This window comes from Rissa tridactyla, chromosome 3 (genome assembly GCF_028500815.1).
Source record: "Rissa tridactyla isolate bRisTri1 chromosome 3, bRisTri1.patW.cur.20221130, whole genome shotgun sequence".
Classification (NCBI taxonomy): Eukaryota; Metazoa; Chordata; class Aves; order Charadriiformes; family Laridae; genus Rissa; species Rissa tridactyla.
Window position 1 is genome coordinate 31,853,808 of NC_071468.1, and position 25,539 is coordinate 31,879,346.

At 49.0% G+C, this 25,539-nt stretch overlaps 1 protein-coding gene across 2 annotated transcripts in view; it reads left to right on the top strand.

Moving 5' to 3' along the window:
* The window catches only part of LOC128906603 (uncharacterized), a 95,426-nt gene extending 72,091 nt beyond the window's left edge, over positions 1-23,335 (top strand). Inside the window, exon 5 of one of the 2 annotated variants that reach the window (XM_054194079.1) lies at positions 22,070-23,335. In XM_054194079.1, coding sequence (XP_054050054.1) covers positions 22,070-22,279 — 210 coding nt within the window. In that variant the 3' untranslated portion in view covers positions 22,280-23,335. The remainder of the gene's footprint in view (positions 1-22,069) is intronic. The other variant, XM_054194078.1, reaches the window with a different exon arrangement.
* The last annotated feature ends 2,204 nt before the right edge of the window (positions 23,336-25,539 follow it).

The following is a 25,539-nucleotide window of genomic DNA, read 5'->3' on the forward strand; positions in this document are numbered from 1 at the left end:
GCAATGCTGAGGAACCTCTCCTCCCCACGCTGCAGAGCACCTTGACAGGAGGTCCCTGCAGAGCACTGGCAGCGGGTGCCTGGCAGGACTCGCGTCACTTGCCCACCCCAGGAGCATCACTTTCCTTCAGAGGTGGATGCTGCCCCATGCTCACCGGGGCTGCTTGCAGACTACGTGCAGCAGCGAGGCTCTTGAATGGCTGGAAAGGAAATAATTTTTCTCCTGAAAGGAATTTTTCCTGAAGAGACGCCATACTGACTGCATGTGGGGCACAGGGGGCCAAGCCCAGGAGATTCCAGGCTGACATCTTCAGGCTCAGTTTCCACCCAGGGCTGACTTGGGCTTTACAGCTGTGGCTGAAATGCAAAGGGAAGCGAGTGGCTGAAACGTCTGCACTACCCGGGGTGTTTGAGGTAGATAGCGCAGAGTGATTAACCGCCCAAATTGATCCCAGGTAGCTGGGATCATCTGAAATGCCAGTTAAGGATAGGATGAGGGGTAATGGCTTCAAAATGGAAGAGGGTAGATTTAGATTAGACATCAGGATGAAATTTTTCACTATGAGGGTGGTGAGGCACTGGAACAGGTTGCCCAGAGAAACTGTGGATGCCCCATCCCTGGAAGTGTTCAAGGCCAGGTTGGATGAGGCTTTGAGCAGCCTGGTCTAGTGGGAGGTGTCCCTGCCCATGGCAGGGGGGTTGGAACTAGATGACCTGTAAGGTCCCTTCCAACCCAAACCATTCTACGATTCTATGATTAAAAGAAGAACATGTCCTATAATTTGTGGGCCATGGGAATCCAATATCTTTGTGCCTCTGCCCACAGGCAGTGCTGTCTGAGGGCATGACCATGAGCAAGGTATTTAGACAGCCTTCACACTTTGCGTCACTCCTTCAAGGAGCTTAGTTTGTGTGCCAAAGTGTGTTATAGCTGTTCTTCAGCAGAGTGGGGAGCTGGGGCAGTTGAAGGGCTTTGCCCAGCGCCGGTTTGACTCCAGCCCTGTCCAGGGTGCACAGGATGAGACCTGAGAGTCCCTCTGTACCTCTCCAGCCCCTCTCATGGTTGAGAGCAAACCTGAAAACACAGGCTAGGAGGGAGCAAAAGCTGCTCCATACAGCCCCTCTCATCTGCGCTAATCAAGGGGACCCTGGACTTTGGGGTAGCCCACCAAGGGCACCTCCTGGTGCTGAGCTGAGGATGCTGCCAAAGGCTTTTTGTGCAAGCAGGCCTTTGCTCTGTGAGTGATGTTGCTCCTCTGTGGAGGTGAGGCAGACCGAGGCTCTTGGGCTCATTGCAGGATGCTGGGAAATGCTCTGCCCACGTGCCGTAGACTTCAGTCTTCTCAGCTGGGGCCACCTTCTTTGTGGTTGCTTGCAATTGCAAGAGGCTGGGTACCACAGGCTGGGTAACTCCTCATCCCACCTTCCTATGGCATCTTGCAGCTGCCTGGCAAAGCAAGGCAAATCCTTTCCTTACAATAGTCACATAGAAATTAATGTTTTAAGACTCGTACAGGTTGGAAGCCCCCATCAAGCTCTGGAGATGCAGGCATTGCCTCCAGCTGATGGCTGTGCTGTATCCGGAGCCCGTTGGTGGCCTGGCCTCGATGGTCCTCCATAACCCAAGATAACAACATTTTCTTGTGGTGCTGGCACAGCTGGACAGTTTATGTACTACAAAAGAGCGGGGCAGTATTTCTTCCCTCTGAAAAAGGAAAAGTCTCTTGATCTCTGAATCACTCCATCACCTCCCTCTATATCAGGTAAATAATCTGGCCTTCCTGGGCTTGGGCCAGGAAGAGCAGGGATGGAAGTACATAGGGTGTAGCTCAAGTCACCCTTTCATGTAATGAGCTTGGCTGAGCCAGGCTGTTGGGGACATGTGGCAGTGCCCACGGTGGGGACAGAGGGACAGGACCCATCCCTCTCCTTGATGCTGTCTGCATCCAGGAGTCCCACTACAGCTGCCAGCGCGGACTTGCTCCTGGGTCTGCAAAGGGCAGAAAGACCCTGAGACAGGCAGATAGGGACATGCTTGAGATGATGAGGCCTCGAACCCAGGATGTCCATTGAAGACGGCGTACAGAGCAGGTGGAGCTGCCCCCAGGCAGGTCCCAGAGGTGCCCACAGGCAACGTGAGCCTCCTGCTCTTCAGGGACTTGGCCTGGAGCAGCCACTTTGCTGAGACTGGGGCAAAAAAGGGAAGGCAGGAGGGTGGCACTGGCCAGGGTGGCAATCTGCTGTTCCCACTGTGTGATCAGTTCCCAGAGAGGAAAAGCAAGCAGCAAAGAGCTGCTTGATTTCTCTTTCCTTTTTTTCTTTTTTTTCTTTAATAAGACAAGAGGGAAGAGAAAGCAGCAAAGACCCCTCTGCAGCTCAGAGGCGCCTGTGGCCGAAAGCAGGGCTGGTGGTGCCGAGAGGAAGAGGAGGCACTTCTCCCTGTGGGTTTGTAAACTCTTGGCTTGCAAAGCAGGAGGACAAAGTGCATCGCCAAAACAGCATCGTGCTTGATGTCTGGGTCAGAGAAGCTCCAGCTGGGCCTGGGCAGCCCCTTCTGCCTCCCCCCACCCCTTGAGAGCCAGCCAGCAGCCGGGGGCCAAACTGGCACCTCATCCCCGGCACTGATGGGAAGGTGAAGGGACCGTGGGAAAACCCGGCTGTGGCTGGCTGCTCTCAGCCCGGAGGCAGTCGCAGTGTAAAAAATATTTCTCCTCCTTGACATGCCCTCCCCATCCCTGCCATGGTCTGCCTCAGCGGCATGAAGGCAGCAGTAACTGGCCACCCCGACGGACCTGGGGCTGATGGGTGAGCCAGCTACCCCAAGCGCCTGCCGGCTGGACACAGACATGGGAATTACACAGGATGGAGCAGATGATGGGAATTACAGCTGGGTAAACTCAATACTGTGTTAAGGCCGTGGGGTGCGAGCGGGGTCCCAGCCAAACGGGCATGTAAAGCGCCATCTCTGCCATGGAAGGTGGTGCCTCGCACTGCAGGGGCTGTCCCCGTTGCACCAGTGAGGTGATAATGCAGAGCCTTCCCTCACCTTCACCCTGGCTCTTCCCAGGCACCAGGCACCCTAACATACAAGCAGCCTTTCCCCGCGTGCCCCTGTGTGCTGCCATTTACTACATTACGAGGGGAGAAGGTGGACCTGGTGCTTTCAGGGATTTCGGGGTGCGATGCTTGGCAGTCACTGGGGTGGGCTCAGAGGGCGGCAGGACTAGGGAGACTGGAAATCTCTCAGGATACAGGGCCTTATGTGTAATAAAAAGCCAGCAGCCCATGTTGGTTAAAGCAAACAGAGCCTTTTGGAAAAGCCTGCCCTAAGAGGAGATGCTGCTCCCAGAGCATCCTACGGCCCCCAGGTGATAACGCTGTAGTCGGTATCGGTGCACACAGTTAACCGCTACAGTATTACCAGCCCCAGAGATTTAAAAATCCCAAATAAGGCCTCAAAACTCACAGCAGTGGCTAACAAAATAGATTAAAAATGGTGGAGTTTGGAGTCTGATTACTTATCCTCTGTTTGGGTTTTTAAAACTTTTGGATACAGCTGGGCCACATTTTCAGCTTCCCTTCGCATCACAATTGCAAGGTCACAATAATTACTGCAGAGAAGGGAGTTACAGGCTTGTTTATTTTTTGAAAGAAGCTGAGATTCTCATATGTTTGCATTTACGGGGAGGGGGCTTTAACAGTTCTCTAGGCTCTGAGAGTCTGTTAAAAATTGCAAGGGCTACTGATACGATAATAGATTAAACTCAGACCAATTTATGTGTATGGTTACTGATCACCTACTCTAAACGAGCTCATTGCAAGAAGTGGACTTGCCTTTTCAAGGAACTCTGCGCATTTGCAGATGTGCCGGCAAAGCATCATTTCCACTGGAAGCGTTGGCAAGGAGGAAAAAAGTGGAAGTGAATATCACTGCCCAGAAAGGCATAAAGGCAGACTGATAAATAATCAGGTGGTGAACCAACTACTTGGCAGCAAGTGGTGAGGCAATCGCAGTGCAATGAAGAAAATATGATGTCATGCATGGCGCTGCTTTGCCAAAGTGTGCCGCTCCCCGCAGAAAATTGCAAAGAACTGTAAAAACAAAATACATTTGTGCTTCAGCTGGAGACTGAGGCAATAATCATTACGGTGGAGTAGAAACAGAGCTTTTGCTTGGACATCTCAGTTCCTCTCCCAAGGAAGACTCTGCCAGACATTGATCAGGGAGGCTGGAGTATGGGACACAAAGTGAATGTTGGCCGCCTCTTTACGTGCTCCAACCTCTGAACTGCTGTGGGGCTGGAGCAAACCTAGAGGGAGATGCTGAGGCTGGTCCTACAGGGGCCACAGCTTTGTGTGTTATGGTCCTGTCCTCCCCTTCTCCTCTCCCAGCTCCTCCACATCAAAGTGGAGAGTGAGCCATCCGGAGAGGCTGAGCACAATGTCTCCTTTCAGGGAAGTCGACAGCTGCATTGTGCTGGGTATTTATGGGCCCTAGATAACACTCTGGATTTGAATGGAGAGGAAGGGGCAGGAAGAAGTTAAAAGAAAAAAAGGAGGAATATTTTGAACTGGATGAAATAGGAGCAGCCTGCATGTCATAATGGTGCTAGCTGAAGGCAATGATCCATACCCTGCATCAGAACCTCTAAACACCACCAGCCAGGGAGGTCCAGCTTGTCTTTCAGGTAGGGGACTCCAGCCGAGCTGGTCCCTGTCTTCACTGGGGTTGCATCCCACTGCCCAGGTGTGCAAGTGTTTGCTGAGAGTTTCAAAGGAAGCTGTTCATTTTTTTTCACCTTTAAACACAAAATGTGTTTCCTTAACCACAACCATCGGAGGAGGCACCTGCTCTTGCCATGCTAAGTGCACGTGCTGGAAGTGTTTTGACTTTGTTTCCAAACACAACCCTAAGCTTAGTAATCCTCAGCTTTGGCCGCTGGCAGTGTGGTGTGGTGGGGATGTGAGGGATTGGGGGGACACGGGATCCATCTAGCGAACAACCAGGAAGGAAATTTCTGCAGCGGTCCATCGCCAAGGAACATAACATAAGCAGGAGAACGGAGAAATAGAAATATACAGGATTTAGAGCCCTAAAGACTGGTTTGCCATGTGCGGGGAGGGACGGTGCAATTGAAGAAGAGGAACTCTTCCCAATGTCCTTGCGGGGAGGTCAGAGTCAGGCGGCCAGACTCGCTGCAGGATTGAAAACCAGGGAGCGAGGCTCGCAAGTCCCCGGTCCCACGGGATTTGCTCCTGATTTTGCAGGCAGCATATTGCTGTGCACGAACCCCTGGTTCCTCCAACGTTTTTTCTTGCTGGGCATCCTCAAAACTGAAGCCCCTACAATTGCCAACCTCTGTCAGTGCATCCACTTGTCCCAGATTTCTGCTGAGTGGAGCTGAGTGCCCCATAGAAGCTGCCAGGCTCCCCCCTAGAGACAGCCACCTTTGCCAGGGAAGATGGGGTCATGTCTCATCAACACTTGTGAAACACTTTGGGGTGAATTACAGAAATATGACAATTCCTTTGCTTCTGGGGAAGATTTCCCAAAGCTTCTGACTGATCTAGTCCAACTTCACATTTCCCCCCTTCACCACTTCTGTCTGGCCATCGGCATTGGGCTGCTGGTGGTGGAGTGGCAGGGCTTGCCAGCCTCCCTCACTCGGGGTTAAAAGAGAAAATCAGACCCTTTAGAAAGAAAAAAAAATCTAAAGAGAAGAAAAATAAAGCATCCAGCAGCCCATATTGGAGACGTTATGAATTGCTTTTGAAAGCGCTCATTTCCCTGCATAAGGACGGAGGTACCTTCCTCTAACAAAGCTGCAGGAAAAACCCCACCGTCCCCCAAGTTCAGGGCGCTCTGGAGGGCAGCCACACTGAAATTGTGATTAAGTGTTTTGGGCCATGCCTTTCACTGCAGCCTGCCAGATAAATATTTACAGCTGACCACGGAGAAGCAGGGGGGGAAAGGAGAGGAGAGACATCTGTAAATTCTTTGGAGCCTTGCTGCGTTTTAATTTTAATTTAGTTCTTTTTTGTTGCTTTTCCATCCACACATCATTATCTCATTTTCTCAACCCACGGATAGCGAAAGAAGAGCTTTTTTGAGAGAAAGGTTATTTCTAAAATCTCAGGGGACAGATCCTTGTTTCAGTGACCGTGGTGTAAAATCTGGAGCCATGATAAACCAATGCTGTGGAGAGCAACCTTTGGTTTATTAACCGGCGTAAATCTGATGTAACATTATTGATCTCTGTGGAGCCTCATTGCCTCCTCCCTTGTTTTCTTCGCAGTTGTCCTTATCCATGCAAAGTTAGTGCCTATGTGACTGCAAAATGCCAGTAAATCACAAGTGTTACACCCACTTCTCGATGGTGTAAACGACTCCCTCTGTTTGGCCTCTGTTCTCAAAAGAAAGCAATTCTCCACGCCCGGTGGGAGACCTGGTTATCAGCAGCCCACAGCATCTCGTCCCACTGATCCTGGCCCGCCAAGATGTCCATAGCTGAGCCCTCCAAAGAAGGGGCAACCAAGAGCGACTCATATAAATGAGGGCCCTCAACCCTGGGGGCTCTCTGCATTTTGATGTATGGGTATATATGTCCTGCTCAGAAACATATGCAGGAATCTGTAGCTATAAAAGCCACTGCACCACCCTGTAATCCAGCCCAGATGTGCCTCTCCTTTCATGGCGCACTCAAGGGACCCCTCCGAGCCGAGGCAGGCTGGGATGGAAAGCATTGTTCAAATTTACTCTCCCCAGTGAAAAGAGACCCACAGCAGACTGCTCACAGAAGTGCAGAGCAAAGAAGGCTGGTAGGAAGGATTGACTTCAGGACAGGGGACCAGAGCCTGAGCCAACTGATGCTGGCCCGCGCTGTCATTGCTGTCCCTTCTGAGGTCGTCGGTGTGAGGCAGGAGCCTGGCCAGCTCTGGGCCTCTCTGAGAGACAGGCATTAATGCGTGCGGTGCAAACCCTGGTCTTGCTTGAGCTTCCAAAGCTTGCTGCAAAGATCTGTGCAGGCAGCTGAGCCTCTGGTGATAATGCGGTGGGGCTGCTCACCTCCTTCAAGGCTTTGAACTTGGGAAACAGAGGCCAAGTAATGAGACTCTGGGGTGGACTTTCATGCCGAGCCATTTTGGAAAACAGGGGAAAGACTTTACGGTCTGTTGTAGGTCATATTTGCAAGCAACCTACCAGGATCTCCTCCTCCCCATGTGGTAGCAGCTCGGGCTTGAGATTTATCCCTGCTCTTATCAGTGACTTTTTAAGTAGCCAAAAAGTAGCATTTCAAAAAAACTTCTGCGCTGGCTGCAAAGTCATCTGGGAAGTTACTCTTTCTGTTAGTACCATAAAGCTGCATAGCCCTAAATAGAAAGCGTGGAGGCAAAGGTCTCGCCCCCAGGGCTTTGCAGTCTCAGCGCAAAGAGTGTGGTTATAAAGCAAGTCACGGAATCCAGGAAGGAAATTTATGGCTGGGAAGATGGATAAATAATACGCCAAGATCAACAGTAGTGGTAATGTCGAAGTGTACCGAGCAGAGGAGCAGAGTTGCTCCGCTATTACAGGACTGTAACCGCTTGGAAACATTGGACTGAAACAAGCCAACTGCTAGAGAGCTGCTGCGGCGTCAAGGCCCTGGCATTGTCACCACCAACATCTGAGAACCCAAAGAGGCTGTTTCAATGGGAGCGAGCAGTGCCACATGCCAGCGACTGTCTTCCCCAACACGATCTTACTCCTGGGGTCAGCGCTGGGTTGTGACAGAGACTGGGGTTTTACAGTCACGGTCTCACGCATCACCTCCCAGTGGTGATGTGACCTCATGAAGTGCTGACATGGCTCTGACTCTTTATTTGTAGACCATCTGGAAGCCTCTTGGACCTCCAGATGTGACGAGAGAAGGATCGGGCTTAGCATGGCTCTTGGAGGTTTGAAGGAGACACAGGTCAAAATCTTTGCAGATTTTTTGCTGCTCCTCTCGCTTTCCCATCCTTCTCCTTACTTCTCTTTGACTTTCTCCTCTTCTCTTGGCCTGGAAAGTAAAGTCACTCCAGCGTTTACTTTCTCTGTTGCCTGCCCAAGCTGTTCATCATGTCCTAGATTATCCCTGCTAACGGATCACATAAAGGAGTGGTGAAAATCCTTTAGTGGAGGTTTCTTAAAGAAGAAGTTGGACAAACACTTCAGGAGCAGTGTAGGGATAGCTGATACTGTCTTGGGACTGATGTTGGACTAAACAACCTCCTGAGGTCTTTTCCAGCCCTAATTTCTGAGCTCCTCTGATCCTGAATAGACAGAATGACAGCCAGGAGCTGGGAATGCTCTTAGGTGTTCCCAGTGGCAGCAGCCCACCATACTTCAATGTCTGCTTTGTGCTCATGGGCATCATAGCCTTGATGCTCGACATCCAGTCACCGCTGTACAATGGCTTGATGTGCTGGGGTGGCATCTGGGGAACAAACTGTGAGCAGGGAGGGTCGAAAATGACATCCCCCTAAATGCTGTGGCGCCCAGAGGATGTAGACAGTGTTTAGTCCCATATTTATTCTCCATGGGAACTGTCTGAAAGTAAAATTAATTATTTGGGGGAAAATACTGGCCACCCCCACCTACTCCCAGGCACTGTATGTGACCTGAGACACCAGAGACAACCTTGCCCCCCTTTCCTAGCCCTTGGGGTTTGCTCTTTGAAAAATCTTGAAGCTCCAGCTCTTGGAGCCTTGCAATTACATGTGGCTCTCATCTCTCACGTTCTAAAAGCAGCGACAACAGGGCTCCCGAGGGGAGAGGAAAGCTTGCGTGTAGCCTTCAAAGCAAGAAAGCAAAACAAAGAAATCAACTCTTTAAAAGAAATCTCACATTTTAAGAAGGATCTTTGGATTTTGGTTGGGAGAGTTGCCTGAAGCTTGGCTCTGATAGTCCTCATGATTAAAAGGCTTAGATCACAGTCTGGACTTTCTCTGCAATTTCTCAGGGGTAGTTCACTACTGGGGTACACCTGGGCTGCAAAACTCAGTGTTTGGGCCCTGGAGACTGTCACTTCTCTGGACCCTGAAAGCAAGATGAAAAAGGCTGAGATGTATTTCTTTAAGACTCTGCTGTCTGTAGCTCCTTTTCAAAGGATCGGAGGGCAATCTGGGGCCTTGAATCACTTTTTGCTAATGCCCTGGCAAATCAGGGGTGTCCTCGCTGGCATCTGCTGTGTTACACCAGGGCAGGGATAGTATGAGGGGGACCTGAGAAGCAGCTGGAGACCGAGCCCTTTGGAAACAGCTAAAAGGAGTCTGGAAAATTATTATGGAGGGACCCATAATGGGCAGCAGGGGACGCAGCGTTTTGCTCAGCCTGGGACACAGACCCGCATCTGTCCAAACACCAGCGCTTCCCTCCTCTTGCTGACTCCAGCCAAGGAGGGGGCAGCACGGTTTGCATCCATCTCCCGCAGGGACGGAGAGCTTTCCCGATCCCCCCATGGCAGGCCTGGTCGCTGCAGCTTGCCCCGGGTCAGATTTCAGGGTTTGGGCTCTGCGTGTGTGCACTTGTGTGCGCTTTTAACTCACTCTGCAGTCTTTCCGGGAAATTAATTTGTGTCAGACGATTGGGTTTTTTTCTTCCTTTGCTTTTTGGAGGTCAGGGGTTGGAGGATGCTGTTGATTCAATAAGCTGCAGCTATTGCCCTGCTCCTCTGGCCCCACACCTCTATGTGCCTGTTGAAGCTCTTCCCCAGGTAGTAAGTGAGGGGAAAGTGAGTGAGGGGAAAAGTGAGTAAAGTTCAAGGCCAGGCTGGATGGGGCTTTGAGTAACCTGGTCTAGTGGGAGGTGTCCCTGCCCATGGCAGAGGGATTGGAACTGCATGATCTTTAAGGTCCCTTCCAACCCAAACCGTTCTGTGCTTCTATGATAAGTAAGAGGGAAACAAGTAAGTGAGGGGAAAACTCCTAGTGATGACCCAACTGTTTTGAGCATAGGTGGGCAGGAATGAGCCCAAAAAGCATCTTGGTTCTGGAAAGAGGTTTGGGCATCCTTCCGTCTCTCTCTTCCCCGACCCCCTTCACTCCTTTGCCTGGGTCCATGTTTTGACACGCTACCAGATTGATGCACTGGCAAACTGTATCTCCATTAAAAATCGCAGGGAAGAAGCTGATGATCTTGTTACCGAGCAAAAGACAATTGAGCAGGCAATTGAACAAAGGGCAATATGGCAGCAGAGAAAGTGTAGGAGACTGTTTTAAGACCTGGTATGGGCAACTAAGCTGGATATTTTCGCTAAAATGCTACTAAGTCAAACAGTGATACTTAAATCAATTGTCCAAGAATTAGTAACTTAATGTAGAATAAAGGCTTTTCCACCTCTCATAGCTGTTGTTTCAGGTTGTCTTCAGACTCAGGAAGACACCATTGCTTTAATTAACCTCTTCTCACACTTCAAGTATGCTTTCCTATAGGCATGACAGCTGAACTCTTCAGTAGAATTTGTTGTTCTGGAGTTTGAATTGTTGCTTGCAGAATGGAAGGATAGCGAGAGGCTGGATTATCAAGAAAAGGAGTAAGAATGAGAGGGAGAGACCTTCTGTCTGTTCCCCAGGATTTAAGACCATGCTTTGATCTCCAACATACACATCACACAGCAAGTGCTGTAGCTGATCTATTTGCAGCTTAGGTGATATGCTCACAGACCTCCTCGCTCCTACTGTGATCCTGTCAGTTCATGTAAGTCAAAGAGGTTAGATCCATGTCAGCTCTTTGTTGACAGTCCTCAGAGGAGAGGCCCAGATGTCACCAGATGTGACAGCCTCTTTTCTGGCTCAGTAGGATCGATCACCCCAGCCTACTGCTGCAGTACTCTGTGAATATTGACTCCTGGAGACCGATCTGATGAAACGGGGACTTCACATCACCGTGACCAGGAAATATGAGCGTGGGCCACGCATTCCTCTCACACCACATTTCACTCTCTTTCTTGGAGCTGTGGATTTTTTAATGTTTTGCCCCAGATTGCTGGGTTTAGAGATGGTGGTTGCTTGCTAATCTACAGCCATATTGCTGGCCCAGGGGAGCTGTATTTGGGAAGTACCAGTGGGTATTGGGCATTTGGGTGATGCACCAGTGAATAACGTGCAGTTACTCATTCATAAATGCTTTGCATCCCTTCAGCTCGATGGCTGTGGAAGGCACATAGACTCATGTGTACAGCTACTAGAGTGGTGAACTGATCGGTGCCTCCTTATTTTTTCACTGCCAACAATTGTCTGTGAAACCCAAAGCCAATGTGTCCAGAGTGGGCTTACACAAAGGATGACAAATAGCTGTTGCCCGTGCTTACTCTGCTAGTTCAGGGGCTGAAGTCTGCATAGTAGATCTCATGGACGTGACCCCACTGATGGTCCCTGGGGGTGCGAGAAAGATATCATGCAATAAAGTTTCTTTCCTTTTCTCTCACTGTGCTTTAAAAATAAACAAACTCTAAAATTGCTTACAACCACTTCCTGCCCTTACCATTGAACAATTAATTCTTCCACTGTGACCTTAGTTTCGACTGTTTACCAGTTTTGGAGTGGTCACATCTTTTATGTTGTTCTTTTACCAAAAAGGCTTTGCTCACATGTGCATCTCTGCGAGGGTGTATATCGCGTATGACGTCCAGCGATGACCTCTCTGATGTCCATCGCCAGTGGCAAGGGAACAACAGAGCGCAGCCATGGTGGGTTCAGCAGGATGTGTGTGTGCATCCGTGTGCGCATACGTATGCAGTGGGGGTACCATGCTGCAGATCAAAGGGAAGACAAATCTCAAAAATGTTTAGTTTATAAAGTGTATTGTTGTTGCACTGCCGCCCAAGGTCTTCAAAGGGGCCCAGATTTATTGTCTCAGCACAGTTCAGAGATACTTGTTGTAGATTAAAAATGGAAGAAATAGGAAGGGGGCCAGGCGTGTAAATTACTGAGTAAAATTAGGAGCGCTTACATTTGTTTGCTGTATGAATTTGGGCTTTGTTGTTTTCTTTTCCCCTGCTAGTGCTTTTTCCCCCTCCCCCTTACATTCGTTCCTAAGAGCCAAGGGGTCATGTCTGTGTTTTCTTGTGTGGCCACATGGAGTATGTCCTGACAGCTCTGCTATCTCTTAGGTAGAAACTGAGATTATCCAGGCATGGCTCTCGGAAAGGAAAACTCACTACAGGCAAATCTGCTTCGCTTTTATTGCTGGAGGTGCCGTTTTATCTCGGCCCCTGACTGTTTCTCTCCCCACAACTCCTCTGCTTGGAAGAAAGTCATCAACTCAACACACGATAAAGAAATTAACTCTCATTTGTGGCCACAGATTTTAAAGAGAGGAGCAGTCATTCGGGTCCTGCTCAGCTGGTCGTGCAATGCAGCCCAGAGAGCCTGAGCAGTGGTGTCCAGCTGACCGGCATGGCGATGCTGGTGTGTCCCCGGCAGGATGTGTCCAGGCACTGGCAGTGACAGTGCCTGCGGGCAGACACAGCAGGCACCCACACTGCTGAGGAGACCCCTCTGCCTGGGTCCATGCAGGGGGTTGGCCCAGAGCTTCAGCCCTCTCTTGGACCTTGTACACTGACGTTCCCCACCAAAGCCCTGGGTTGAGGCTGGAGGACACCCCAACCGGGCAGTCTTCAGTCACTCCTTTCTGCAGTGCGGCTGGAGTGATGATGGGGATGACAGGGAAAAGCATGGGCTGTGAGGTGCAGAGACGAAAAGCATGAAAATATGACTTCTTTTCACCTTTCCTTGCCTGCACTGAGCTCTTTCCCCTCTGTTCCAGTGGAAGGACAAGAGGTTTGTTCATGCCCTCGTGATCTGACTTTGCCCTGGAACGAGACAGGGTTGTCCACATTCAGAACTCAGGGGAAGCAAAAGATCTCAAGGTACTTCTCCTCACCACTTCTTACTGATTATCTCCTAGGATAAATGTGCTGGCTATGTCCTCACTGGGGCACTGGCTATGACTTGCTTGGCAAAATCTCTGGGTGAAGCATTCAGTAGCAACAGAGCTTCTCTCTCCAAAATCTCCCATGGCAGGTGAAGACAGCCACGAGGTGGGAGATACAAATCCTGAGAGGGAAAGTGAGGTGCTGAAGGCTTTTGAACCAGAACTGGTACTTAGCTACTTGTGCTTGATTTACGGCAGTCGGTGCTGAATCATGTGGTCTTTGTCAGTCCTCTGAAATTCTCTCTGGTTCTCCAAAAACCTTTGCTCCACAAGGTAAATTCCTGTGTGCAATTCTGAGCCCTTTCTAGCAGCCCTAGGCAATTTTAAAGGACTAAGATTCGGGATCTTACATCCTGTCGCTTGAGGGGACCACCATCTTCATGCTAAATGTGAGCCCTCGCCGTGTGAAGCTTGCAACCACAGCTACAAGGGTAAATACTTCATCCATGCTGTGACCCTGTTGGATGGCAGAGTGTCCCAAACTGGTCTCCCGCTAGCGCTCATCTTTCAGGGGTTTCAGCTAGCCATCTAGGAGCTTTCAGCTGAAGAGCTGGAAGCCGTTCCTGTCTTGCCAGATGCCAGGGACCCCAGTCAGCTGTGTTTGTGGTGTTGGTTAATCTTATTGGTGCTCACGCCACATCCATCTTGTCACCTTTTACATCCTGCTGTCAGCTGCAAAGACTGCCATGTATTAAAAGATCGTTGTCTCCAGTGAGGTTTGTGTATACGTTTTAATATCATAATTACGGCATGTAAACAAAATACCACTTGATTATTCAAACCATATTCACTGAAGCGGAGCTCCCATGCGAGAGATACATATGAGTTTAATTGCTGTTAAACCTCAGCAAATGTATTTTCAATAAAGCACTGGTATTATTTAACACACAGATCAAAACAACTACTGCAATCTAGACCTGATGCTGGAGATTAATCAATGTGGGCTTTGGCCACTCCACTGTACACCTGATTATCAGTGGGACGCTTCCTACATTTTGGCAGCCGTGCCCATGAGGTCCAGCTCCAGCCATTGGTCATCCAGTGGTTTCACTTGAGCTGTCCTCCTCATGGGAGACCAAAATGAGACATAGCTCCTCTTAACAACCAGGGGCCGGGCTGTTTTTCATACTGACAGAGTCAAAGCTGGGAATAGCCTTGCAAACACCAGCAAAGCCCAGGTGCTGCCATGGGGGAGAGTGAGAGAGATGTCACCTTTCCATGGGTTGTCCACCCACCTGGTCAGCATGCTCGGGACACCCCTACTGCCTCTCCGGCTGCTCTGTTGCCTGCAGCTTGGCTGCTCAGTTCTGCTGCTGACATCTGGAGCAAAAGCATATACAAAAGACTATACGAAGCAAAAACACACACAGAAGAACGAGATTAGGTTCTTTTGAGCCTCTTCCAGGCCCAGCCTCCCCCAGAGCTCTTTGCTGTGTTTTCCTTTGTACTCTGGGAGGAGAAGAGCTTGGTTAGAGAAAAAAGAAGAGGATGTTTTACAGATTAATGAAGCCTAGATCTGATCCAGGTGTTCCTTCCCAGGTCTTTTCAAACTCTGGTGACACCAGAAGACATTTTGCAGAGGCCAGAGGTTGGTGGGGAAGCCTGGGACAGCTTACTGATGAGTTATTTCCCTGGCCTTTCCAGCCTGACAGACCAGTGATGGCTGTCTTTGGCTAATTGCGGCAGAGCTTCTGCAAAAGCAGGGGGCTACCCGGGTGGGAAGCCTAGCGACTTGTGGATACCAACAGGAAATCCTGTGGATGGCAGGGAAGCAGCAGCGTGGTGGCACTGAGCCTCCTGCTTTGGTCTTGGCCTGGAGATCCTGGTGAAGAAGGACAATGCCCCTAAGGCTTCCTGTGTCTGGCAGTGCTGCCCACCTCACCAGGTGGACTTTCTGTCTCCTCACAAAACCTCTGTGAAAATTTGAGGTGCTGTTATCCTCATTTTACAGACTCAAAAGTATTTAGACATCAAACTCCTAGTTAAATCCAGGAGAACTTGGTACCTAAATGCCTACCTGGATCTAAATGATTTGCTGATAGCATGTTATAAATGAAATTTTGACCTTCCAAACCTTTCTGTGCTCCCACACCGGGCAGTCAAGTAGCTTGTGGCTGCTTGGCAGGGCTTGCCTCTGCCTCCAGCCTGGTTGGTGCTCTCCTGTGGCACTTGGAGGGCCTGGGAGGCTGGCAGAGGGGGAACCGTGGGGAAGGGCTGTGCTCGGAGGAGATGGGACATCAAAGTCCTGGCCACACACAGCAGTAGATATTCCACAGATTTTTTTTTTTCTTCACAGCAATGGGGTGCCACCCTTGTTGTTTTTGGCAGTTCCCAGTGGGAATAATTACATTGTGCATGCCTTAAATTCCCTCTTTTGCAATGACAACTGGATGCAATTTCCTTAGGAGTCTCACAAATGAAGCTCTCGCATTGTTGGAAGCCATTCAGTGAGTGCTGCAATGTGTTCAGAGGTGGCTGCTTCGCAGCAGGACCCCAAGTGGTTTTTAGAAACCTTTCCATAGCCTGTCGTGCACTTTGGGACCCGCTCAGTGGGTGATACGTGGGAGTCCTGGGCAGGGTCTTTCAGCTAAATGCGAGCTAGTTATTTCTTCACTGTAGAATACCAAGATAGCCTGGTTGGAAGCACACACACACGTAAGACAGAGCGTGAAATGCAAACCTGAAGGTTTAGAGATTTCATATGTTGTTGGGGTTGGGATTGGGCTCAGGAAAGGCCAAACCAGAACTGAAACCTGCGCTTGAGGCTTGATTCTGGTTCATGCTTAACATAAATATTACTCTTGCTAACCAAACATTTCCTGGAATAGCTCCCTGGATCTAAGAATCGGTCTCTGCAAAGGATTTTGTGACCTAGTTGCCTGGGATAGTGAAGGACTAGATACAGCCAAGCAGGTCCCTTCCATTCACGTTGCTCTGTGATTAAAGAGCAAGACTCACCAGCGCAGGCTGCTCAGGGAATCCTCCACGCAGCAGCAAAAAGTTTTAATGGTTGTTTTTGTGGGGAAATGACTTGTGAGGCCACATGCATGCGCATTAAGATGGTCTGTTTGGCAGGAAGGGGCAGTAGTCCTTTTGATCTGGAGACATGGAGGAAAAAATAAATATTTTCCCTAGCAAAAGGCTGTAGGACGTGGAGGAAATGCCCTTCTGACAAGGGAAAGTACCACCTCCCTCCTGCTGGCACACTGCGGCGTGCTTAAGATGGACAGCATGCGGTGATACTTTCCGAGTGCTCCTGTTGACTTGCAAAGACCTTCATGCCATCACCCCACCAAAGCGCTTGACCACTGAAGGACAGCCTGCAATGTGCTTCCAGCATGTCTCTGGGCAGCTAACGAAAGAGCATGATAACTAAAGAGACCTAATGAAGCCCAGCTCCTGCCAAGTGCACGGTTGAGTGATCTGTGCAATGTATGGAGAGAGAGGAGAGGAGGGAGGTTCAGGAGAAAAGACAATGCAGCCAGGACTTGAAAAGCAAGGTCCAGGGGAGGTAGATGACAGATAGAGGAGAGAGAGGAGGAACAATGTGTGTTGTGGTTGGAGGGAAGGGGTAAAAGAAAGAAAGTGCATGCTGCTATCATTTATAACTTGGGAGGCAGGCCTCGTGCAGATATTTTATTCCAAGGGCCCGACCTTTGCCCTATCTGGGGAACGAACACAGGAATTAACTCAGATATTAACCAAATGCTTTGGTCTAGCTGAAAAGCAGAGTGCATTTAACTGGAGCAAGTGACGCAGGAGGAGCAGAACTCCCCTTCCCTTCTGCAGTGGGAGGTGGGCTGATCACAGGGATGACATTAGTATTTTTTGCCAGTTCTTTAATTCTCCGGGCTCAGGGGACATCACTGTCCAGCCTCCCTGAACCCCCAGAGGCACTGCAGTGAGGGTTGGGGAGCAGGAGCGGGGACCTCCCAGGCCTTGGGTGAAAGCTCCAGTGAAACACCACCTTGGGGAAACTTTGCACATGGACCTGGATAAAGAAATGCAATCTCAGTCCTCGAGCACAGCTGGAAAAGAGCTGCCTGGAGGGCTGCGTGTGGAGGGAAAGGCACGGCCTGACAGTGGAGCAGCAAGGACATTTTGGGAGCTGTGGTGGGCTCAGTGGGCTCTGCTGACCCAAGAGGGTCAGCTCTCCCACAGCACTTGATAAGCAGAGCTGCCCTTCCAAAAGCTGGGCACAGAAATGCCACGCGGGTACTATTGTGATCATGTCCCTGCTTTTTCCTTTGTCTGGCAGCTGTAACACCTCAGATGTCCTTAGGGCAGGGCAGTCATCTCTCTTCTCATGCAGCACAGTATTTGCCTGCCTGCAGTCCATGCGGTTCTCAAGGCATCCAGAGGTGCTCAGTGAATGGTGCAAAATACAGTACAAACCATAACCTTTCTGCAGATGCAGTCCCACGTGTGCAATCAAAACTGGGGGGAATGCAAAGAAAGAAAGAGACGCTCAAAGCTGAGCTTAATTTTCACTTGGGCCTAAGTACAAATCACTGTGGTAATTGTGCCATGTGATCCATTCAGTTTAATCAGAAAAGGCTGGGCAGACCTTTGATTAAAACACATAAAGAGATGCTGGTCTTAGGCACACAAGGCAGAAACTAGGAGAGCAAGATGGGAGCATGGCAAGCATGTGGGCCTGAGGCGATCCAGGTGCTCAGAGACAAACCCTGCCCTGCCATCTAAGACTCTACAGTGCCTATGGGCTGCTCTTGGCCTTTGAGGAGTTCATCAAGGCTGTATTGCATTTCTGTGGGTGCTGCAGGACCTTGTTCCACACAGAACTGCAGGCTGGTGCCCTGGCACACTGCTGGGTGAAGATTTATGGAGCACTGGTGACAAGGGAAGAATGTCTCAACCTCATAGATCCAGTAGAAAAAACACCAGGTTTCTGTATACAAGGTGGGAGATGAAAGGTACTGGCCACACTCAAACCCAAGAGCATCTACGGGATATGATGGCTTTCCAGTCCCTGCCCTAAGTTCTGCCTGGGTTGTTGTGGAAAGAGAGAATTTGCCCCAAAAGGAGTGAACCAGGGGGTTCTCTCTTGTTCTCCATATCCCTCAATGATTGTTTATTCTTGGGGAGCATCACTACCCACCCAGTCACCAAAGCATCAGGTACTGATAGCCAAAGTCCTGGCCTGGGATCGCCACAGCCAAAAATGGAAGAGTTCACTTTGCTACGGCCTTCTCAGGTGTTGGCAATATTTGGAGATACAGCCCCATGTTGATGGTGCCTGTGTGGTCTAATTCCCCTTTATTGCTACTCTCGCCTGCCTGCTTACTTGAATGTTAATTTATTTGTCCCGAGATGCGCTTGTGCATCTGTTCCTTATTTCCTGTGTATGCATTTGTTTTCTTGCTAAATACTGAAAGGGAAGGAGATGAAATGCATTGAAGATCTTGATTTACAGCTTCAGCCTTTCCCTAAATCTGTTAAGAACTGTGTTCTCATCTCCCGCTCCTCTCTGCCCTCTGTGATGGCAGGGAGACATCCAGTAAAGGCATAGCAAGTGGTAATGTGGACATGAAAACAGAGACAGACCCCTGTCACTCCGCTGACCATGATAATGCCCATTATCTGTCTTGGGCATGATGCTGGGTATGTTTTTTGTGATATCTCGCCTCTCTAATGCAACATTGTACACTCGCCATTTAGTTCTTCCACCAACACTCCTGTGTCATTTTGGAGTTGATGATGGCACTGGTGGCGATGCGCAGGGGCTAACCCAGGATGCAGCTTGTCTAAGGCAAGGATGAAAAGGTGCGAGCAGGATGGAGTCGCTACATGAGCAGTCAGCTCAAACAGCCACCGGTCTGCCTGCCCCTGCGGCTGCCCAGCTGGCCTCTCCCTTGCCATGCTACAAGCGAGCAGCTTCTGCTGGTGAAGCAGACCTAACCTGACTCCACGACAGACTTCAGCACCTTCCTTCTCCTTCACTTGCCTTGCTCTGGTCAATGATGCCCACCTGTGCGTGTTTCAGAGCAAGCATGTGCCAACAGAAGAGAGGGGAAAAGTCACAAGCAAAGGTCAGGAGAGGCTGGCTACCTGAACAGACGTGACACCCAGACTGCTCCAGGAGGTCACAGCCCGGACTAGCCTCTCCTGTTCACCAAACCTTGTTTGGTTTACTCAACCCACTACAGTATCACAGGGAAAAGGAGGGATCAGTAGCTGCTGGTTGACCCAGAAGGTTGGTGAGGAAAAGGCTGCCTCCCAGTCCCTTGAAAAGGGACTCCTTTTGGTGGTGGGTAATGCCCTTCCCAGTTTTCTGACACCACATACTTGGCAGTCCATGCTGCCTCTTGGCTCAGCAGTGCCACTGTGATGAGAGGGGTTTGAATCAGCTGGGAAGGGGCATGTCCAAGAGAGGTCACTGAGATAGGTCACCCTGTCCTGCTGCTACTGAAGACCTGTATGATGAGTAGCAAGCTTTCCCTAGTGGGAATTATGCCACTCTGGAGTTTACTGAACCATTTCTTCTGTGCTTACCCCAGGCCTTTCCTCACAATGACACTAAAACCGCAAAAGTCATGGGAACCGCATTTCTTAACTTCTGGAAAGATCTTTATTTAGGTTTACGAAGCAGCTTGCCTGAACAGGCTATGCCTAACCACTCACTTCACTTGACACCTGCCTGGGCTTGGACCGGAAGAGGAAAAAGAGCGACCAGCTTGTGCCCACCAACTACACTTGGCTGCTTTGGGGCATCCTGCCACTGCATGGGTCAAACTCGTGTGCTTGGAACTCTGGAGACCAGCAGAGGCAGGAGAGGTCTGGAGGACCTCTGGAGGACCTCTGGAGGAGGCAGCAGGACTGGCATCCCTGGTGAGGATAATTCCCACTGGGGTAATGAAGAGCAAACACCCCTTACCTTTAATTTCACTGGCAAAGGAAGGTGACGGGCACCTTGGAGAAGCTGCTCCCTCACCTGTGGCATGTGAAAATTGCCCACCAGGCTGGCCATCACAGCTGGGTTGGAGGAGGGACCCTCTTGCATCGTTGGTGTCCCTCCTGGAAAAGCCAGCACGAGCTGCCTGTGGCGGTGCACGAGCTGAGGACCTCTGCAAGGCACCCTGGCAGCTTCTCCCCACCCTCGCTCACCCGAGGAGGCCGTGCCATCTGAACCCAGCCCACTGCGCGGAAAACCCCTGGCTGTGCCATGGGACTAAAAGTGAAATATTGTTTCCCAGCTTAACGGACAGATTTGTTATGTATACAGTGAATTACCAGCTCTTGCACTGCAATAACTGTTCACACATTGTTTCTCTGCCTCTTTCACTGTTTTTTATGATTCATGCTGCTTGGTTGCCCAGTTGACATTTCCAAAATGAGGTTTTTAAGCCCTAGCCCTTCGCCCCTCCCCTCTCCCCTTTTTTGTTTGCCTGGTTTATAGGCCTGAGAGAAGTGTTTCCAATCACGATAATATCTTCATGTTTTGTTGACAAAAGGTCAACCTAGGAATAAGCCAAACTGGTTTTAGGAAAAATATTTGCTTATTTAGTAAGGGGATGTGTGTTGGAGATCAAATTTATGAGGGTGAAATTGAGTCTGGTTATTTAAAGGATTCTGAAATAAGAGCTTCCCACCCACTCACAAGGGGAAGAACGAGAGCTATAAATTGCTTTAGGCTGAAGGGAATGTAGAAATAAACTAAGTTTCTGTGCAAAAGGTAACAGGATCCGAAGCAAGAACTTAACCCAGAGTTTAAGAGACAACAGCCCGTTCACTCCTCATGCACAGTGCTCATTTCACACTGTCATTCCTTACAGAAGAAAGGTCATAATTTTTCCCAATATCTGACCTTCCAGTTCCACAACAACCATCCTCATCCATTGGCCCAACACTTACTCAGGCTCACAAAAGAAAGATCCAGCAGCTTAGCTGGTCGTGGAAAGCTGTTTTGTAGCGTGCTTTCTCTAGTTTGACTTAAATTATAGTTCTAACTCAGATTTTGCAAAGCCTTTCCTGAGAGTGGCCCGTGCCAGAAACCCTACTCAATTCGGAAGGAACGATCTCTTCATTGAAATTTGCATGACCAACGGCACTGAATGAGTGTGTCTGGAGGAGCGTGTCTAAAAGGTCTTCTCTCTTTTCACTGAAAAGACTAGCCAACAGTACAACAGGTTGTACCCTTTTCCATACAGAATATAAAGAGGGAGTGTACCACATACATATGTGTATGTAGCTTCATATATTTTAAAAACGTATATGTGTATGTGCACGTGCATGTGTACGTGTGTCTATATATATGAATTAGAATAGCTCAGGGTGGAAACCACCTCTGGAGGTGATCATGTTTAATCCCCAGAAAGCCAGCCCAGCCTAGCTCAGATTGCTCAGGCCCTTGTCCAGTCGAGTGCTGAGCCCCTCCAATGGTGAAGAATTTTTCCTAACATCTAATCGGAATTTTCCTTCCTGCAGCTTGTGACTGTTGCCTCTGTCCTACCACTGTGCACCTCTGAGGACAGTCTGACATATACGTGTGTGTGTGTATATACATATGCACATATATATGCATATAAGTGTACACACACACATGGTTTCTTACGCTTCTTCCTCTGAGCATCCAAGAGATAAGAAGCTAAGGGGAGCCTTGGTCCGGCCCAGTGCAGCTATTCCTATTTCTAATAAACTCCGAGTGGCTGCAGAGAGGATCTGGCATTTTCTTCCTTCTCCTGCTGTTGCACAGCTCCAGTTCCTTTGTATTATTTCGATGCATCCCCCCCCGCCCCGGCTTGGGACATGACATTTCTTTCCTCTTTGAACATGATTATTACAAAATACAAATTGGAGCAAGAACTGTAGTTAAAAAAAACCTTCTTCTAATGAAGTCCCATTGACACTGGATGCTTGTTAAAAAAGACAACAGAACATTAAGCAAATCTTTGCTCCTAGTAGAGACAAAGACAAGTCATTATTAAAAGAGTTTTACTGGTTTGGGTTAACCCTACAGTCATGACACATTTCAGCAAATTCCAAATAGAGGGGAGGCAGGGTACAACATTGAAATCTGTTTTGCTGTCAATTTTATATTGGTTTTAAGCAAGATGACAATACTGGTTGTAGATACTCTGCATCTCTCTCTCTCTAGCCACCACAGATCAGCTCTATGGGACTGGAGAAGAGCTATTGTAAAATGCTGCTGGATACAGGACTTTCTTGGGCACAGCTGCATATATCTTGGGCTAACACCCATAAGAAGAATGAAGACCAATTACATCCCAGCACAGAGGCAAAAATGAGGAAGCTGCTGGACTGTGAAGCAATACTCTTGGTGGGGAAGCCACTCCAGATTTCATAGTTGTTCCATCCCTGAACAGACCAATGCTGATGTGATCTAGCCTGTGAAAGGATGATTAGAGAGAAATATATGGCCAGTGTTCACAGGCACGGAATCTATTTCTGATAGAGTATAAAAGAGATTAAAGTGTCTGTACCTGTGGACTACCCAGCCAGTTCTCTCCTAATGGATGTTAGAGGGTTTTTTCATTCATGCTTTTCTCATTTTATGAGATAAAAGCAATCATATGGTCAGAGCTGTAACCTCTAACCATTACTCCATGCTCTAAAAAGAGCACATCTTCACATTTGTCTTTGGGGAACAACCTGGGCCTAATCCGAGGCAGGGTTTTAATTACCCAGGTGCCACAAGAGCTAAGCAGGATATTTTTTTTGGCATAATAAAATTGTATCTCCTGCCTATTTGCTATCTCTCAGCAGCCCATCCAAATGTCTTGAATGCTTTTTTGTAGTCATTTCAAGCATAACTTGAATTCTATCTTTTCCTCCACAGGAGAGATCCTGTCACCCTCCGCTCTCTCCCTCCTTCAGGGGGAGGAGACACTTAATGGCACTTTTCAATCCTGGCTAACAAAGCTCTTTACAAAAGTCCTAGACCTAGTACCAGTGTCCTTCAGAGAGATCCAGCTTTCACTCATTGAGTACAGCTCCATTTCTGTGAAATTAGACACATTTTACTGCTGGGCACATCGGGCAGCAAGAGGTAAATGCCACGGGAGAGTCAGAGGTCAGGAGTGAGTCAGGATGCAATCTCAGTAGTTGATTCTGTTTGGGCCTGCGCTTAAAATGTCGCGTGCTTGTCTGTGTGTTTTGAGCCGCAGAAGAGAATCTGCAGAGCATCAGCACTTCACGGCATGTCTCCTTGTCTGACTGCTTCACAAGAGCCGATGACAGTTCTTAGGCAAATCTGCTGATTTGGAGAGAGAAAACGGTTTCATCTGTTTTGCGGTGAGACACCTGAGAAGCCAAGAGAGCTGTTTCAGGAGGAAGCACAGAGAAGGTCTGTGTACTTACAGCTGTGCTTTCAACGCTGGAAAATAAATCATCTTCCCACCACAGACCCCATTATAATTACCCTAGCATGTAAGAGCAATTAGGATGTTACTGCCTTGCTGTTATGGAGCAGTCTGGATTGCTGTTTCTTGAAGAGGTGTAGAGGGAATGGGGTGGTTATTTGTGGTTGGGGAATAAGGAGACAAACGAGTAAGTTACAAGATTTCACACCAATATTCCTCTGGCTTTTTGCAAAGAAATGTCATCCCACCCTATCACGAGCTGACAGCTCTGATATTCCCCTCCCCCCCAAAAAAGAAATTTATAAGAGCAAATCTCAGACCTTCCCCGACTCTGCTCTGATTAGGGAGGACAACAAGGGAGAGATTTGGCTGCCCGGCTGCCTAGTGTTGTGCTGCTTCATGCTGCCAGCTCATAACCCAGCAGCCTGCCCAGCTCTGCTCGAATGGCAAACGTAGCTCCTGCCCAGGACAGCTGTCAGGCTGGGAGCCAGCCCTTTTGGTTGACTCCTGGCAGAGGTAAGTGCACAGCCAACAGACGCGGGCTGGGGCTGGAGCCACACCGGGCAACGCCGGGTTTAGCCAGAGATACCGCCCACGGTGTTCTGCACTGGATGGACCCCCAAAAAAGGCTCCCAAAGAAGAGGGGCGGCTGGGAGACAGGCGCCCAACAAAAACATATTTGGTTCAGGTTCCACCGGGACTGAAGGCCCCACGCAAAACTTCGAAATACAGATTCAGATTCAGTTTCTGCTTGGAGGAGGGAGAAAATCATGGTTCAGGCTGGTTTCTGGTTAGGTTCAACTCCCAGCAAAACCACTTGTGCAACTCAGGAGCGGGACAAAAGTATGAAGGGGATGTTTGGGGGTATGGGTAAAGTGGAGGTGGGCTTCAGGATGAAGATGAACAAAGGAAGATGCTCAGCATGACATTGTTCTGCCCCGTGGGGAGCAATGAAGCTTGAACTGGACTCAGCATACAGGAGAAGCAACGGCAGAACAGAGGAGGGCCAGCAGCGGCAAAACAGACCCAACCAAGTCTGGTGGGACAATAGAACAAGATCAAATTAAATCAGGAGAAGCTATTGTCAAGGGACGGCTTCAAAAGGTGTCTGCTAGTCGCTGGCTTCTGCATGAAAATAAAATAATCGATTGACAAACAGAAGAAAGTGTAAGAAGCCGCTGGGTAAATCTTTCCCTTTGGAACCGCCCTTTTGAAGCAGACTCTGCTTTGCTGGTATTACATTCGCCAGGTCTTAAAAATTTCCTTATGTATGAAGATTTTTGCGGTTCACACGAACACCAATTTTTGTCAGAGTCCACGTGTTGCATTCAAACCAACTGCATACATTGTATACTGACCGTACGGTCAAAGCTTCAGCAAGTGTATCTCTATATACAGGGGTATAAACATGATCCCTACAAAAAAGGGAGGCTCCGTGCCTTTGCTTTGAGCCTGGAGGAGCTGGTGAGCTGTCTGCTGTGCGTCCAAGCGCTCTCATCACTGGGGCCAGCACAGGTGAGTTTTGATCTGCTGTTCCATGAGCCTAATCTCAATTAGACTTCCCTTGAGCAATCACCTGCAGCTGGATTCATATCACACGCGGGCTATTCTTAGCTAAGAATAGCCTGCACATCTCATTTCTGGGTGTTACAAGAAACTGGATTTGAAACAGGTCCTCAGCATAAACAGGCGAGTCGCTTGAAATGCCCTAAGAGTGCAGTTTCGGCAGACTGCATCCAGCAAAAGCATAAACTTGAGTTTCAAGTGGTTTAACAGGTCAAAGCAGAGAAACAAAGCAATATATTCATGGTTGAAAGTGTGCATACACCTGCGTATACATCCACACAGCTGCGCAATCAACAAAACACTTCCACAATTTAAAAGCATAATTAAGCAAATCGGGCTGATATATAGACCTTTCCTTTAACATAAAGAACGCTTTTCACATCTTACCTCACATTCACTTTGAAAATGAAACTGAGAGCTCCTAAGACAGCACTTCATTTTCAGAATGTAAAAAAATGAACCTAAAACCCCCTCCATATCACGTCTACAGCTATGCTGAGTGTGTGTGTATAATTCTGTGCCCCAGAACAGCAGAATGTATTGTTATGCAGGTATCAAAATATATATTGCTTTATGCATAGAACTGCAAACCAAAATATCTTGCAGGCAGCTGCCCAAATATTAGGTGCTCGTGGCCCTTAGGGCACTGATGCCCCATAAATTTAAGAGTATTTATTAG